At 40.1% G+C, this 17,931-nt stretch overlaps 1 protein-coding gene across 1 annotated transcript in view; it reads left to right on the plus strand.

The window, feature by feature from the left end:
- The first annotated feature begins 7,883 nt into the window (after window positions 1-7,883).
- The window catches only part of CHST9 (carbohydrate (N-acetylgalactosamine 4-0) sulfotransferase 9), an 83,262-nt gene continuing 73,214 nt past the window's right edge, over window positions 7,884-17,931 (plus strand). Inside the window, exon 1 of the mRNA XM_010087139.1 lies at window positions 7,884-7,983. Within this exon, the coding sequence (XP_010085441.1) occupies window positions 7,884-7,983 (100 nt within the window). The remainder of the gene's footprint in view (window positions 7,984-17,931) is intronic.

The following is a 17,931-nucleotide window of genomic DNA, read 5'->3' on the forward strand; positions in this document are numbered from 1 at the left end:
CTATTATGAAGAATAATAATGCTTTTTCCTTTTTGAAGCAAGATGTCCTGCAGCAGTAGAATGCAACCCTTGATATTCAGTATTCTGGTAAACTGGTGAAGTTCCAAAGCTGCCACTTTCAGTACTGGAGTGTCTTCTCTGTTCTCTTTAAGCAAGCAAAACTTTTCACGAGGCTGATGTGTTAACCCACATACTGATGGGTAGGACAACCCTGCATTTATCTGTTGTTAACACAAGCATAGCTTTTGTTTGTTTTTTTATAAAGAGTAATTATTAGAACTGCAGCATTAAACTAACCTACAAGTGGCTGAGGGCTGCTGTGTAGATTAAACTGCTGTGGTCTCAATTTCAATTTTATGATTGAGGAGTAGGACCAGGTAAGTGGTTGTATTTGTGCATGTTCTTGGAAGCAATATAGGCACTATGGACTGTTTTCAGTCACCTGGTACAATTCCTATGGAAAGATTTAATGGCATCAGAAACCAATAGTTACTTCTTTTCTAAAATGAGTCTTGTTTACATCCATTGTTTCATTGAAAGGAGTTTTTTCTTTGGAAACATATTAAAAGGATAGGGAGGAACTAGTGACTTTAATAGATTCAAATGACCAAATCAAATGTGAACCATATTTTCTTTGCCATGTTAATAATTTTATATAATGTTTCATGCAATAAACTGCATTAAAAGCAAAACATAATTGCTATAACAACCTTGTGGTCTGCTATGTAACAAGGTAGAATGAAGTAGAAAAATGTTAAATATGTGCAACTTGGCTGGGTGGGAAGTTACTTTTGTTATGTTGATGTTTGGAATTTCCTGATTGCTCTTGAAATTTTAAATATTTGAGCTTTATGTTTTTAAAGGGGCTTCATTGTTTCAGGATTTTCAGTGGACAAGTGAAGGATGCTCACTTGTTTAAACAGCTCTCTCTGTTGAAATAAACCCCTACATATTTTGTAGAAAATATTTCATTATTTTTGCTGTGAGAAACTGTAACAAAATTCTCTTAACTTGATTTGCAAGGTTGTTAGACAGTAATTTTTTGTTATTGCCAGTGATAAAAGCCTTGGAGGCCAGATATTGTCATCAGTTACACTTCAACACAACCTTCTTATAAGCAGCTCTTCAGGTGAATGAGTTGCTGAGGCATCAGCAGGGCTGACATACCAGTGGGCCTGGATGCTGGGTATCTCTCTCTTTGACACCAGGTACTAAAATACTGTCTGTCATGAAGTGAGAGAAAAACTCATCACTTCCCTGTAGTAAGGCCTGTCAGATCATTAGCCATTCTCCCCAGCCCCCCGAGTAGACTCCTATGGATCAGAAGGGCTACGTTATGGGAATCCCCCCCACTCCTCCTTTTTGTTTTTAATTTCTACAAATTCACTCTGCAGCACCAAGTTTGGTTATCTTGATCTGGTTAAGTGCTTAATCCAAATTTCTGTAAGGACTTTGACTTCACCCAACCATAATACTCAGCATAACTTGCTGGAGAGAGAAAATGGCAAATATTGTGTCTTTATTCTTATCAACCATTGGAGTAAAGCAGAAGGAAGAGTAGCACTGCCTGGTATGAGGAACTGTGCAAGCATTGTTAAGAGCTGGAGCTGTGCCTTATGCTAGTTGTGAAGCCAGAAAGTTGAGATGTGGACAGTGGAAAGGTGATCCTGGAGGATCACCTACGCTTGAAGTAGGACACAAGCTAACAGATAAGAAGTGAGGGAGGAGGGGAAGCACTGAAGTGAGAAGATGTCCTTGCCTCTGTCTACTGACTGAGCTGGAAGCAACCTGGGCCAGCGTCCAGCAGGACATTCCTTAGTGTGAAATTTTCTTGCCATGATACTCCAGTGAAGGCATCCGAAAATGTATTGCTTCTTGGGGTAAGGAAGGAAGGAGGGCAGAAAAAAAAAAAAAAAAAAAAAGTGGGGTTACGGTAGCTTTCTGTGTCCTTATTCTCATTTTGCTTTCATTAATTCAGTTGTGTCTAAGGAGATGTTGAGTGGGTGGGAATTTGTGGTAACCCACAGTAATGTAAATGCTTTTTGACCATTATAAAGAACATCTGCTTTTTTCAGCAGTACTCTGCTGGCTAATCACTCATCTTGATCATCTCTTTTTTTTTTTTTTTTTTCGTGAAGGGAAAAGGGTGGAAGGGAATGAAAAAGAAAAGTTTCTAAACAGCTTGAGGCAATCTAATGTTTTTGATTTTGGAACAAGGTGAAGGTGAGGGTAACAGTGGGAAGGAAATCTTAAGTTAGCCAAACATACTGCGACCAGATGCCATTGGTTTTGTGTGGCCTGGGATAGGAAGAAGCCAGGAAGGTACCTGAGTGCTGGAGGTGCCTCTCCTCAGCTCAAGGTGTATTTGCTTGCCAGGAAGGGAAAGGTGGACAATGTACTGAAATGAGGAATCTTGAAAAAAGCAGGAGATGCACTCTTCCCCATTTTTGGGTGGCTGTGCTATTTCAGTTGCTTGTATTGGCCCTGTACAGGAATGTGCCTCTTTGAACTCGACCCAAAACACAAATGGGGAAAAAATGCAAGGATTTTACGTTAGTGGAATGTGGATTCCTGAAACTCTTAAATTTGACAATGGAATTAAACAATTTGTCCTCAGAAATGAATGATTATAAACTTGTCAAGTTTCGAAAGTTTTGCTGCAAAGAGGTCTGTGTTGTCATCTAAGGCAAGTAATGCTTTTATCTGCCAGATTAACAGTTTCTCCATGATGCATAATAGCAATATGCAGAAATTTCTCTCCAATACTCAAAGGGATTTGAAATTTTGGGCTACATGGGTCACTATGGCAGGCTTGAGTTTAAATGGATGGCACATTGGGGTCCATACTTCCAGAAGAGGTGGGGGTGAAGCTGGGCTAAAGAAAGAATAAAGTTCAGCATAGGTGAGAGGGACACAGCGGTTTCTTAGGCTGCATTAGTTTCCCCGTAGCAAGCATCCTGTCCAGCAGGATGGTCAAGTTATTGCCCAGTGGGGCTATGCTGCCCAGCACTAGGAGCAAAGAGAGATTTACAGATTAACTAGGAATGCTAAACCTATGTATAGATACAGCTGATCTCTTCTGAAATACTTAGGTTAAAAGTAATTGCTTGTTGGCTCTTCCTTCCCAGACACAAGAGAGCATTCATCTTGATTAAAGAATAATTGGAGGTATTTCCTCTTTGCCAGGATGCTAGAGAGTATTATCCGTGACCATTGCCTTTTAATACAAACGGAACAAATTTGTCTGTGGTGTATGGCCATTTTTCAAGTTCTACTAGAGGGCTTGTAGACACAGACTTTTTTAATGCTGGTATCATTTTTTCATATGTGGATTACAAATCGCTCTGCTAAATAAATTAAACTACTTATTCAAGCTTAAACGCCTTTAGAAGCCCTATAAGGCAGCAGAATAGCTTCAGATTTTGGGTGGGTATTTAGAGTCTAACCTGTGCTAAAACAGGTAGTCTTAATTAAAAGTAGTGTTACTCTTGATTAAAACTCATCTTAAAACTTAGCCAATATATAAAAAAGAATACTGTTTCATATAAATTAAATTTAAATAAATTAAACTAATTGCAAGCAGCATGAAAACTCTTCATACAACGACACTTGTAGTGACAGGGATAGTGGAGTAAATTTGCTTCAAGGTGTGTTTGGTAGTTTAAAAAAAAATGCACCTTGAACTGCTGTTTCCTTTGAGGAGCGTATGGCCACTCAAAAATGATTGCTCATGGCTTGGGCAGGTGTATGCTTTGCTGGATAAAAAACTGGTTAGATGGCCAGACCTGAAGAGTTGTGGTGAATGACATTAAATCCAGTTGGTGGCTGGTCACAAGGGCTCAGTATTTGGGCCAGTTCCGTTTAATGTCTTTATCAACAGTCTGGACAAGTTTATAAAGTGCACCCTCAGTAACTTTGCAGATCACACCAAGTTGGGTGGGATCGTTGATGGTAGGAAGGCTCCTTCCTGCTTGAGTGTAGGGAGACTCTACAGAGGGATCTGGACAGGCTGGATAGATAGGCCGAGGCCAATTGTATGAGGTTCAGCATGGCTAAGTGCCGGGTCCTGCAGCTGGGTCACTACAACCCCCTGCAATTCTACAGGTTTGCGGAACAGTGGCTGGAAAGCTGCCTGGCAGAAAAGGACCTGGGGGTGCCAGTCAACAGCTGGTTGAATGTGAGCCAGCAGCGTGGTCAGGTGGCCAAGAAGGCCAAGGGCATCCTGGCTTGTATCAGAAAAGGTGTGGCCAGTAGGACTAGGGAAGTGATTGTCCCCCTGTACTTGGCACTGGTGAGGTCACACCTTGAATACTGTGTTCACTTTTGGGCCCCTCACTGCAAGAAAGACATTGAGGTGCTAGAACATGTCCAAAGAAGGACAATGAAACTGGTGAAGGGTCCAGAGGACAAGTCTTACGAGGAGCGGCAGAGAGAACTGTGTTTGTTTAGCCTGGAGAGAAAGAGACTGGGGGGAGACCTTATCGCTCTCTACAACTGCCTGAAAGGAGGTCATAGCGAAGTAGGTGTTGGTCTCTTTTCCCAAGTAACAAGCAATAGGACAAGAAGAAATGGCCTCAAGTTATACCAGGCGAGGTTTAGATTTGATATTAGGAAAAACTTATTCACCAAAAGGGTTAATAAGCACTGGAACAGGCTGCCCAGGAAAGTGGAGTCACCATCCCTGGAAGTATTCAAAAGATGTGTAGATGTGGTGCTTAGGGACATGGTTTAGAGGTGGACCTGGCAGTGTCACTTTCATGGTTGTACTCCATGATCTTATAGGTCTTTTCCAACCTATATGATTCTATGATAATTGAAACTAATCTAGTAAGAAAAATCTGTTTTCGTATTCACAGTTTAAATTGTACATCTGAAAGGTGATGACACAGGGCTTGTAGGTGGTGTTGCATGCAGCCATAATGGTGTTTGGGCAAGGTCAGCTGTATATCCTATGCCATCATACATCATGGATGCATACGATGGCTGGTATTGCTAAAGGAAAAACCGTTGGCACCATTCCTTTTGTAAATCCTTTGTGGGCTGTAGTTTGATCAAACCAGTGTTCCTGACTTCCTTTGGAAGTAAGGTCCTCATTCATTATTTCTGGAGCAGTTTTTAGCTGGATGAGCTTTCTGAATGTTACTATGCAGTTGTGTAAGCCCTGATATGGTGGTGGCAAGAGCTGGGCAGTCAGGGGTGATGAGAGCAAGTGGCTGGAGAGAGCAGCAGTGCCAGCCTACACGTGTTGGAAATGTTAATGGAGATGTGATGTGAGATACTTTCCTTTCAGCATCGTCCATGTGGGCTGAGAAGGTTTTTCTTGTCCACGGAAGGACTCTGGTTTTCAGAAAGGAGGGCTGAAAATGCGAGAGTTTTGTGTAGTCAGAGATAGAAACAAGTGACAAAGCCACACAAGTGGGCTTATTTGGAAGCATGCCACCATTCATTGTGTGTGCCTGGATTGCTTGCTTCTTTATTATAAGAAAGTTACGAATCCCAAACAACTTTTCCAAAAGAAACTGATTCTTTCTTTCTATTACCTGCAATTTAATTTCTTTATTTCAAAGATACTCATTCAGACCTTCATGTCTTATTTATTTGGCTTTTTTTTTTTTTTTCTAATCCAGATGCTGTTGATGTCCTGTTACATGAACAACACAGCTTTTGCCTGGGGGAAAACAGAAGAGGTTTGTGTTCGTTGGTCCTTTGTCTAATGGTTCTTGAAGCGTTGCTTATGCTGAGAAGCTTCTGTCTTGTCTGCAGAGTGATTTCTGAAGACATGGAAACAGTGCATTTGCTGCAGGACTGAAGTTAGGTGCAAAGACTGGGAGCAAAGACCTAAGTAAAACTTGTATCATAGATAACAAGACTACAAGCCTGAGAAGGCCAAGGGCACTGTAGAAAAAGGTGCAAGTGATAACAGCTAATGAAGAGCTGGCTGGGAGGAGGCCCTGATACCCCCACCCTTGCAAAAGACATTTCACAGAGAATTCCCCAAGCATTTTCCTTGCTTTTGCCCATTTTTTACTGCTTTCTTCCAATCCCATGTATCATAGTAGCTGCATAGGTACATGTCTATAATGTGTGGGAAATTACACCTCTGCAGAATCAAGGCAGAAAGAAATAGATGGAGTAAAGTGCACATACCTTCTTTCTGTGTTCCAGGTTCAAACCAGATACTTCATGAGCTATGCAAAAAAGACTTCAGACAGAACATTTACGTTCTGTGAATGTCTAGCTATCTGTCTTCTGCAGGAGAATTACATACAAAATGATGAATAGTTAAACTCTGGTTTACATTCTCTGCAGGAAAGTTTGTGTTTCACAGAGAAATGTATAATTTTCATGGCACAGAACTGGAAAAAAAAGAATTCTGTAAAGTTCTGAACACAGTTTTGTTGTTCTTGAAATCTGTCTCTTAGTAGTTGCTTTGTTCATTCAATAACTGTTTTTAATGGGAGTGTCTGCTAAGCCTTATGTGTATGTGTATTTTTAGAAACTCAGCAAGTATAGATGTAACAGTGCTGAGTTATTTGAAAATCCGAACTTGTGGAACACACAGTACTTGTGTGTTTCAGAATAACTGTTAAATGCCTGCATTTTCTTTTTCTGTTTATTTGGATGCATGTGTACTCTAGCTCTGCTCTTTTAACAGGTTTGTCTTTCAAACATTTTTTCAGAAGGCTGTCTTCCTTTAAAAGGTTGAGTTTTTCTTTGCATTCATTGTGGTGGTTTGCCAGATACTTCTATCAGATTCTCACTTACAAGGGTGTCCATTGTGTTGAATTTCAACACTTTTTCTCTTGCTGTGCAGGCCAGTTTCAACAGCTGTTCTTCAGGTTCTAGTAACGCTCTTACAAAGTGACCACTTTCTGATTCAGGTTAAAGAGATGGCTTTTTTATGACCCACAATGTCTTCTATGTTCTGCTGTTATAAACTGAATTTTATGGCCCCTTTGGGGCAGGTGCAGGGTATCAGGTAAATTATTTCCTTTTTCTGAGCCTTCTGATGTGCAAGAAAGTAATCTTTTTGGTAAGGTTTTACATTTGATCTCATCTCCACTTACGTTAGTGGCAAGAACTGGGTTGATAAGTCTTTCCCATGTTGCAAAATAGCTGAGTAAAAAAGATGGTCCATCAGTTCCCTTTCTGCTGCATTACTGATATCATCTTATGCTGACCTTCCCTAACCCTGTAAAACTCAATTTGGATTCATGTTTGGGGGTGAACATCAGAGTATGACTCCCTGAAGCATAGGCTGAACAGATGCAGAGGCACTGGGAGTGGAGTCATTGTGTTGTGGAGGTGGCTGCAGGCATCCTTCCTCGGGCACGCAGGGTCGCACGGTCCAGAAGCAGAGGTGCTGGTTTGCCTATTGCAGGGGGCTGCAACCCAGAACCTACCAGGGTGCAACCCAGCTGCCTCAGGGGACCTCCAGCTGCTGCTGTAGCTTCTCAGCTGTGATGGTTGGTGGGCAGTGGTATACTGGTGTGACACCTGGGCATCTCGTCTGAGGCATCACATCCCTCTGTTATGGCAGCAGATGGTGTTTGGTGGTGTGGAGGTGGAACGGTGTCTTCAGCCACTTTGAGAAACACTTCAGCTTGGAACTCATCCAGGGGATGAAAGATTGTTGAGATCGTCAACACAAATCTAAGCTTTGAAAGTAATAGCTTGTAGGAGCTCCAGGTTGTATATAGCATGCTGTTTACATAGTCTCTGGTGAGGAATAAAAATGCAACGCGAGAACTAGCTCCATCTCTTGTTATTTCAGGTCATCGTGTTGGGGCAAGTTACTGAAGAAGATGCAGGCATGCTGAAAACTTCAGAAAAATGAGCCATGTGTCCTTCTGAAAGCTGAAAAGTAGCCCTCTGATAGGGTCATGAACCTAAGACAAGTCTTTGTGTCTGTACTGATGTTTGGAGTAGCTGGTCTACTCCTCTTCATGTATCTGCAAGCTTGGATTGAAGAACAACATACAGGTACAGTAGCTTTTCTGTCTTTCTTCTTCTTCTTCTTTTTTTTTTTTTTTTTTTAAGAGATGTGGTGTGAGTTAGCTTATTTCAAAGATGATTGTAAAGTCTGTTGGAGGGAGTCCCCCCATTTGGCAGTAAAAAGGCATTCAAAACAATCTTGTTCTATTTGCTGCACTTCATATAAGCATTAAGAAATTTCTTGCATCACATGAAAAGATGCTTGCAGCTACCTAATTGTATTGTATCAGCTTCATTTGCAAAGGCAAGTGTTGCAAAAGCATTTTGTGCATGTGTGAAGCCAAACAAGTCCAGTTTAGAAGTAATTATGCATACTGTTTTGTTTTCTGTGGTTTGTGTGGCAAAGCAATTTTTGGAGAATTACAGCTACATCTTGAGACAAAACATCAGTGTTCATGTGGAATCATCCCATCCCATTCTTTTTGCTGTTTGTTTGAGACAGAGTTGGATACTGGACTTACAAGACTTTTTTACATATAGCATCAGAGTCATATTGCAGCTTCAGGTAAATCTGTATTAGCAGTGGCTCAGGATTCAACTCAATTCTGAGCTGAATTTCTGTTGTTCCCCATTTATGATATTTTGGGTTGCACCACAGGTTGATCTAGATTCCTTTATTGATGAAACTAAAACAGACTATTCATTTCAACCTCTAGTGGATGCTCAGTTCACAGGACTGAAATGTGTATAGGGTGGATGTCGATAAAGTTCTTACCAAGCACTATTTTGCTCTGCAGATGCACTTCTGCTGTGCCGTGTTACTTGATGGCATATCCTTGATTTTTAGTTGTATTCTTGTTTCAGTATTTTGGGTTTTTTGGGAAGTTCATTCATTTGTTGGTTTTGTTTTGTTTTGTTTTCCCCATTAACATTATGGAATGTTCTCAACTTGTTAAGAAGTCCTGACTTTTATGTCCTCTTGTCTCTATTGCTCAGCTTCCATTTCCTCTGTAAGACTCTTATATTATGCTGATACCACTGTGAAGAAATACATCTGTAAAACCACATTAGTCTTCTGCCTTTATTGATCTGTGCTTTTATTTCATATGAGCTGATAGGCTCCGGTATGTTTTAGAGAGCAGAGCTGGTCGTGAGGGGAGACCTAGTGCATTATTCCTGCAATTGTTTGTCAATTACCATGAATATTTTTTTTCAAGTAAGTGCAAAGATCACAACATTAATTACACTTGTTAATGTTTCTGGATTGGTCCAAGGTATTTACAAACTTGTATTAACAAAACCGTTAAAAGAGATAGTACAGACTCCCTTCGGAAAGGTTCCCTTGTAATCAGCTATTGACACAAGGGTGCTGACAGAAACAGAGAGCTGTGGAGGGAGACCTCCTTGAAAACCTCTGTTTGCCAGGAATGTTAAGAGCACATATCCTTGCTTTCAAGTTCGTTCAGGAATGTAGATGATCACTGTAGATTATTGATTTATTTACTTGCTGACATACTTCACATTCCTTGTGTCTTTTCTTGTGCTGTAATTAACCTCTCTTTCCTTGCAGTTCTCCTTGTTACTATTTGTCACTGTAGTTTCCACCCCTTTCTTTTGCTGTATGTATTTACCGTTAAAAAGAAATGGGGAAAATGTAATAGTCAGGGAATTGGAACATACTGTGCTCTTTTGGGCAACCAGTTGCTTTCTTTGGGGTTTTTGTTTGATGTATTGCCATAATCTTCTTCAGGAGAGAGGCTTCTCCGTGTACACATAAGTCATTTCCTTGTGAAAACCTTTTAATAATAAAATGGAAACTATCAGAGAATAACAGAATGGTTAGTGAGCTTGAAGTGTGACTGCAGTTTTGAGTGCCCTTTTATCTGACTGGACTGCTGTTGTGACAGCACTTCAGCAAGGTCCAAAAAAAAAAAAAAACCCCAAAAAGATTTTTAACATTATCTACAGTAGCTAGGTCATGCATGTCGGAAGGAGCGTGGTGAAAAATCATTCTTTGGTGTCTGCTCTTGCCTCCTCTTCTTCCAATTTAACATGTAGAGAGCCATTATTTTCTATTTCAAACACCTGTATCTCTTCTAAACCTGCAGCTCAATTCTCTAGTGTTCCCCCTGAATGTTGCTTAAGAGTCGAAATTAAATAAAACATATTTGCATATTCACAATAGATATTAGTTTAGTTATGGGCATTTTGCACTTTTTTTTTTTACTGTCTTCTGCTGTGTTTTTCATATTGCCACGTGTTGTGCACTGTGGCTTTTTTGGGGAATTGGCCGTGTCTGGAGAATCCCAAATTGACAAGTATTTTCGCAAGGATTTTATGTGCTCCTTTAATCATATCGCTAGTTGCACAGCTGCAAGAAAGCTAGTTTTAATCTGCAATTGGCTGAGCATGGGATTTGATGTTCTATTAAGAAATGGAAGGTGCATCTCATGCTTCTCAACTGCTGTGCTATGAGCCTGTAGAGACAGGTTTTTGTTCTAGGCAGAACTATTTTTATGTTCCACGGTGCCCTGCTCAAGACCTACAACGTTCATGTTTGCATTTGGTTGCTGAAGGAAGGGAAGCTGGCTGCATCTGAGCTGAGGAAAGCATGTTTGGCACCAGTGAGGTGCTATTGCTCACTGCCCTGTTCCTCTGAATGTCTGACTTGGAGCCTTTGAAAGTACCCATCACTGGAAGAGATACTATGTTTTACTTGATTGTTGTTTGTAATGTTCATACTTACTTCTCAGGCCCTCCTAGGTGTGGTGTGACTGATTCCCAATCAGATGTAGGTTTTGTGGGGAATTGTAAAATTGTATGGTAATATGCAATTTCCTTATTAGTGTCTGTCCTTCTGTATTCAAGTCAGACTATTTGTTTTCACACTCGACATTCTCATTGACACCTTTTCTCATTCTAGCTGTTCATAACTTTTTACTCTAGACCTAATGCCACTTTTCTATCATAGTTTGACTCCTTTCTCTGTTTTTGTCTCTCTTCTGTCTACTTGCTCTTCACATCTCTGAGATCTCAACTGTGATTTGATTCCCTCATTTGTCTTATTTTCCTCTAGATCTGATCTTATCTAAGCATGTTTTTTTCTGATTTATTTTTGCAAACTTCCCTCATCACTCAAATTTATCCAGCCTAGGAACACCTTCCCTGATCTTTCATCCTGTTCGTCTACTGCAGATGTACCTGCAGGCTCAGCAGCTGGATGCACTTCTCAGCACTGCCATGTCTTCTGCTCCCTCCCACTGTGCTTGGACTCTTCAGATTATTTCTTGTCACGTTCATCAGTCTCATACCTTAAAAAAGAGAAAATTTTTCATTTAGAGATGTCTAAGAAACATCTGCTAGCTACATGGTGGTTCTGTCTGATGGCTTTTCAGAGACACTTAGCAGACCAAGAGGACAGGTGAGTTTCTTGGTTTGGTTCTGTGCATGGAGTGTATAAAGACAGGATGATATATCAGAGCCCTTCTGTTGGGTGTCCTCAGTTCAGTGGGGAACAGATTTGTTGAGAACAGTCCGACATGACTTTATCTTGCTGAAAACTTCATTGACATCAACATTAATAATGTAATATACATGGAGGACTTAGAGTTCTCCACATATAACTATGTTCACTTTATATAAATTCACATACATAAATAAAGCTTGATGTGAATTCAACTAAATCCTACAGCTTTACTTGACAGTTCTCCATACAGTCTTGCATTCTTTAATGAAAGCATCAAATATTGTGCCACTGATTAAAAAGGAATTACTATTTATTAAACACTCGGTAATTTCCAGCACTGTTAATCTACTGAAGAACCAAACTGGTGGGTCTTTCAGACCTGATGTTGAGTTTAATATCATGAGTCACCTGAATTAGGGGAGTGTGGGGTGCAAAGGACGCTTTCATTTTAATCCTACTATGTTATAGATGTGAACTGAAGTTTTAAGTTAGGGGTTCTATTTTTGTACTTTAAAATTCTTCTTTTTTTAGGAGGGGCTGATATGATTTAGTGTAACTGATTAGTACAAAATAATCTGAGAATATCTTTGTGAATAGATCTGTCTGCTGGGTTTGTTGTGTGGGGCTTTGTTGTGGGTTTTGGGTTGGGTTTTTTTTCTCCTCTTAAAGTCCCTTTTTGTGAAGTATGCCTGGTAAATTCGTGATTATGAAAGACTACTTCAGTATTTCATGGGGTGCAGTATGACCACCAATAAACGTGAAGAAGGCTGCACTGCCTCTGTCCTCTTGTAATCTTGTAGATTTCTGATTTCCGAGGGTGGGAAAGTCTACCTCTTCTCCTTCCCAGCAGCTTAGTATCTCACTTTAAGGATACTGGGGCTTTTCTGCATGCTTTCTCCTCCCTTTCTCCTCCCTGGGTACCAGTTTTGTAGTAGCCTGCTGGTGCCCAGGCATCCTTCTGCAGCCTGTGTGCTTTCCTGCAGCTTTGTGCATCCAGCTCCTGAGTAGCTTCGTCACACAGACCTCGTCCCTATTCCCCAGGCCACAGCTCTTGCTTTTGTGAAGAATCAGAATAAAACTCACATAAAAATCCCATTTTAAGAAAAGTTTGAAATTCCATGAACTGGCATGAGCTTTCTCAATTTAGTCTGGTACTGCTGTAGCCATCCAGGCTGTATCCAAACCACTCAGCATAAGCAAGTGGACTTTCTTCCCCACTTTGCTAGACTTGGTAATCCAAGGGGATCTTTTGGGTCCTTTTGTAACCTGGTGAGATATTTTGAGTCCATGGAGCCTTCTTTCTTGTCTTGTCACTATAAGTAGCAAATGGATGTGTGCATGCACATGGTAATACTTAATCTTTGCTATTTTTGTGGGTTGACTTTTTAATTACACCTTGCCTAAATGGAGCAACATTCATTTAGCTTAAAGGGAAGTTCACATGCAGTGAATCACAAGGCAACCATTCACGCAGAAGTTATTGTTTTGTTAGACAGTCTTCATTAAATACAATAAACTAATATATTTGTAGAAACCAGGTTTGTAAATAAAGGAGAAAAGGGCAGTGGCCAGTAAGGGTTATTAATTATGAATAATTTAGTTCTTATAGTAACTTTGAAATATTTCTGTTGTAGAAGTCTTGAGTAGTTTATGTCTTGTGAATTTGGCTGGAGAATGCCACTGGTATCACAAAGCAAATTTTCCCAGTTTGCAATGCCCAACAATTAATGTTGGGCTCTTCTAATGAAGCAGGTTGTGTTCAGGGTTTACCCTTCTAGTCAGAATATGCTGTTTTTTCTGTGTAAAGTGTTTTTGTTCCTTTGGATTTTTTTGTCTTTTTTTTTTTTTTTTTTTTTTAAATTTGCCTTGGTATGGGCTTGAAGTACAAAAGAAAGAGGATTTTATGGGATCAGTAAATGCTGCTTGATGAACAGATATAGAGTTTTTTGAGGTCCCAGAAATACTATTATGACCTGGCAGGTCATAATTTAGCAGTAATAGTAGAAAAACTTTGAGATTTGAAAAAGTTTCTCTGTTCCTGACTTGTTCCATTTTCCTTAAGTGCAGTGAAGATTTTCAGAATATCAGATGGTTGCTGCTGGAGTACATTTAAGGCTGCTTACCTCTGTGTCTGATGTTGAACTGCTTTGATATGTCCCTTGATTACAAACTTGAGCAGCCAGGTTCTCCAGGAAAACACTGTGGGAAATGTCATAGGCTTTACTGAAGCCTGGGCAGACAACATCCACAGCCTTTGTCTCATCCACTAAGAGGGTCTCCTTATCATAGGAGATAACATTAGTCAAGCAGGACCTGCTTTTCATAAAGCCATGTTGACTGGGCCTGATCACCTGGTTGTCCTGTACATGCCATGTGATGGCACCCAAGACGATCTGCTTCGTAACCTTCCCTGGCACCAAGGTCAGACTGACAGGCCTGTAGTTCCCCAGATCCTCCTTCCAGCCCTTCCTCTAGATGAGCATCATACTTGCTATCGTCCAGTCAACTGACACCTCCCCGGTTAGCCAGGACTGCTGACAAATGATTGAAAGTGGCTTGGTGAGCACTTCTTCCAGCTCCCTCAGTAGCCTTGGGTGGATCCCATCCAGCCCCATAGACTCATGTGTGTGTTTAAGTGGTGTAGCTGGTCGCTAACCATTTCCCCGTGGATTATGAGGGCTTCATTCTGCTCCCTGTCCATGTCTTCCAGCTCAGAGGGTTGGGTACCCAGAGAACAACAACTGGCCTTACTATTAAAGACTGAGGTGAAGAAGGCATTAAGCACCTCAGCCTTTCCCTCATCCTTTGTCACTATGTTTCCCCCCACATCCAATAAAGGATGGAGATTCTCCTTAGCCCCCAAAAGTGTTGATAATGCATTTATAGAAACATTTTTTTTTTTTTGTCTTTTGCAACAGTAGCCAGGTAAGTTCTAGTTTGGCTTTGGCCCTTCTCATTTCCTCCCTGTATAACCTCACAACATCCTTGTAGTCCTCCGGAGTGGCCTGCCCCTTCTTCCAAAAGTCATAAACTCTCTTCTTCCTGAGTACCAGCCAAGTCTCTCTGTTCAGCCACACTGGTCCTCTTCCTCTCTGGCTCATCTTTTGATACATGGGGATGGCTTGGTCCTGCACCTTTAAGATTTCCTTCTTGAAGAATATCCAGCCTTCCTGGGCTCCTTTGCTCTTCAGGAGGCAAATATCTGAAGAATGGTAGGTATCAGTTTTTTGGGGTTTTTTTTGGATGCTAAGCAAAGAAGATTCAGGACTTCACATTACCTGTTTAATAATCATTTTCCTGTTTACACTTCTGTAATATTCTAAGAGGAAAAAAAGCAGGACATGGTCAAAGCTATCCCTTTCCAAACTAATAACGGAGGAAAGGGTTGTAGAGACAGTTGACTTAAATTTACTTTTTTTTTTTTTTTTTTTAAAATATTCTCAGAGATGCTGCAGCTTGGAAGCTCCTGGTATGGCAGGGGTGGGATATGGGGTAACTGGGGGTAACTGGTGTTGAGGCACTGGTTGCAATGAGTTCAGTTCACATGCACAAAACCTGCTGTGAGCTGAGCAGACAACGGGAAGGGGGGGAAACTCAAAGAAAGTTGTGGGCTTTGGAAAAATAAGTTTCTTGAGAAACAGAGATAGCAAGGCAATACTTTTCTTCTGGCAAAGAATTTAATTGCCCTACAACGTAATGGGTAATGGCCTAATAGCCACAGAATTTGACGTGCACCTTAAGGGACGGCTTCTGCATGTCATGGACACTGGGTAACATCCAGAAAAGTAACTGAATATCAGCAGCCTAAGGTTAAGTATAATCAGAATCAATATTAAATTTCACTGTGAGCAAATGTCAGGTGAAAGAAGAGGAAGTGTTAATTGATTTTATATTTAATGTGATTGGAACGGAACAGGGCATTCCAGTACCAATTATGATCTATCAGTAGAAGAACTTGCCCAGCTGTACATATGTCTGTATGAACCTAGATGGAGGAAGAAGCTGTTAAAGGTTTGTAATACTTTCTGCTACAGATATGTTGTAAACTAGGCTTAATACAAGCATGCACTTAGAAAAAGCTTAAGTGAACTTTGGGTTATTTAGAGTCATGCAGTTGTGCCCCAGGTCTGTGCATATTGCCTCTTGATAAGTTATTTGCAAGAAAAAAGAGGGTTTAGGGATTTTTGGTTTTGATTATGATCAACTAGAGAGATATGTTGTTTGAGTTCTGTTAGCTGCAGCTGGAAGCACTCAGTTGTATTAAATAGAAACAGGCAAATATCAGTGCCTGATGCTTCACCATTCATCCACAAAATAGCTTTGTTAAGGAAAGAAAATATGTCTAATAAGAAATAATAAATGTAGTGAACATTGTGTACAAAGGCAGTTTTCTGTCTGACTTTCAGTCACACTTGGTATTCTTGCTTAAACTTTTGAAAATAGCAGAAAGAAGCTGGGAAGGGTAAGAAACAACAGTTGTCCCTAAATTATTCTTTTTGTTACCAAAACCTCAGAGTTTTTCTGTTAGTCAGAGGTGTATGCCATGAGAGGTTACTTTGACTTTGCATAACTATATTGTGTTCTCAGAGAATGGTATAGATAGGAGATAATATTATGTTTAAAAATAAAAGTACATTCATGCTCTCATGCATCTGTTGATGGTCTCCAGACACGTCTGTGCAAACCTTAATGTGAACAAGGGTCTTGCTTTCTTGGGTTAGGATGGGGGACATGGATCTCCAATGAAAAGACCCATTTGATGTGATGTGCAAACGATGTTTTCTCTGCAGAGCTGTGAATTGTGGCATGATTCCCACCATGCTCATTTGCTTGGGATGCCGTCTCCTGTGGCCGTTCTTGGCAGCGTTTCAGTGGGAATGAAAATAGAGTAGCGTCCATGCTATGCAAACTTCGTGAGAGGGTCAGCTACTCCACTAGCGGGGGCACAACATCAAGTCCATATTCTTGAGGGACAAAAACAGTCAGTAGAATGCCAAAAAACTGTTATTGATGGAGACTGGTAGGGGAAAGGCCACCAGCTTTGTCCTTTGTAGAAGGGTTTGGAGATAACAGTGGAGTAAGAAAAGCTGTAGCTCTTTTGTTAAAGGATGGCTACTAGACATGGAAGCTTTTGGCTTCTTCCACCAAATTCCCTTGAGCCTTGTTATTTTTCAAATTTATTCTTCCTGGCTTTGGCTTCATGACAGTGGCAGATGAAGTAGAGGCTTTACTTAGCAAAAGCTTAGTAAAGCTGAGTCAATAGAATTTCCCTTTTTGCTCTGCTAATCTACGCAAAATTATTTCTTTATAACTGGAAAAACATTTAGTGGCCAAATAATGCAGTGGAATCTATGTTGCAGTAGTGTTATTGTGTTAAAAGACCCCATACCACAGTATATTAAAGTATTACAGTACATTTTTCAAGGGAAGCATAGCAAGATAAATGAAGAAAACACATGTAGGTGCATTAATTTTCTTTTTGTTTTTCTTTGCTTCTAGCTCTTTTTTGCTATCATTAAATATTCTTTAATGCACAGTATGCATGACATGGGTCATGACACTTGAATTTTGTGTAAAATACAGCCTGTTACTTTAAACATGTTATGTACATTATTCGTTAAATGTCACTATTTTAAGATGATTCTGTAATTGCGGTCAAGAGTTATGGTACACTTTCCAGAAAGATCTGCAGCTCTGTTCTTGATGTAGGACCAAAGAATCAAGACTTTTCATGAACTTCAGCTTGATTTATAAGCTATTTAGAAACACTCAAGCTGGGTAGGTCCACAGAACAGTTATTAATAAAGGTGACAGAAGTTTGTTTTCCTTAGAAACTGAAATTTCCATAGGCATACAGGGTCCTCAAGATGTCTAATTTTTCTGCCTACCAGCAGTCTTCTAAGAGGTCATCAAATATGTAAAATCCTGACACTGGGGAAGAAACAAATCTGTCATGTTCTGTGATGAGAGGGAAAGAAATAGGGCAGGAAGGTTGGTAGGAGGACTGGAATTTACTTGGATGTGTTTTTCTCTTTTTTCTCTTTTGCTGTGGGAGTTGCTGAAATATTAATGCGATAATAATGTCCATTTGATATGAATAGACTCCTAATCACTGAAGAAATTACTTGTAGGAGCAAAATCGTCAGAGTGACTGTTGGCTGACTGGCCCCTGATTAAATGATATCCAATGAAGCAACAAAATGTAAAACAAATACATTTTTACAAGAACTATTTGATGATTTTTCTTCTTCCTCTGTTTGATCTTATGTCAAAGTTTTCCTGCTGCAGTCTTGGGACTGGTGGCAGAGAGAAGAAGATTATAAACACATCTCAAAAAAAAGTTGGTTTTGCCCCTGACTTTCAAATTAGTTTCATTGGATTGAGGGGGGCAACACAAAGCAAATGTGAAACATGAGACATATTATGGCCATGATTATTGTACTTTTTGGATTTATTTTTTAATTTGCTTTATCCTGTTACAGATGGCAAAATTAATTTCACCCTACTTCTTTTCTGTTACAATTTTTCAC

The sequence above is a fragment of the Pterocles gutturalis genome, unplaced genomic scaffold (genome assembly GCF_000699245.1).
Source record: "Pterocles gutturalis isolate BGI_N339 unplaced genomic scaffold, ASM69924v1 scaffold12316, whole genome shotgun sequence".
NCBI lineage: Eukaryota > Metazoa > Chordata > Aves > Pterocliformes > Pteroclidae > Pterocles > Pterocles gutturalis.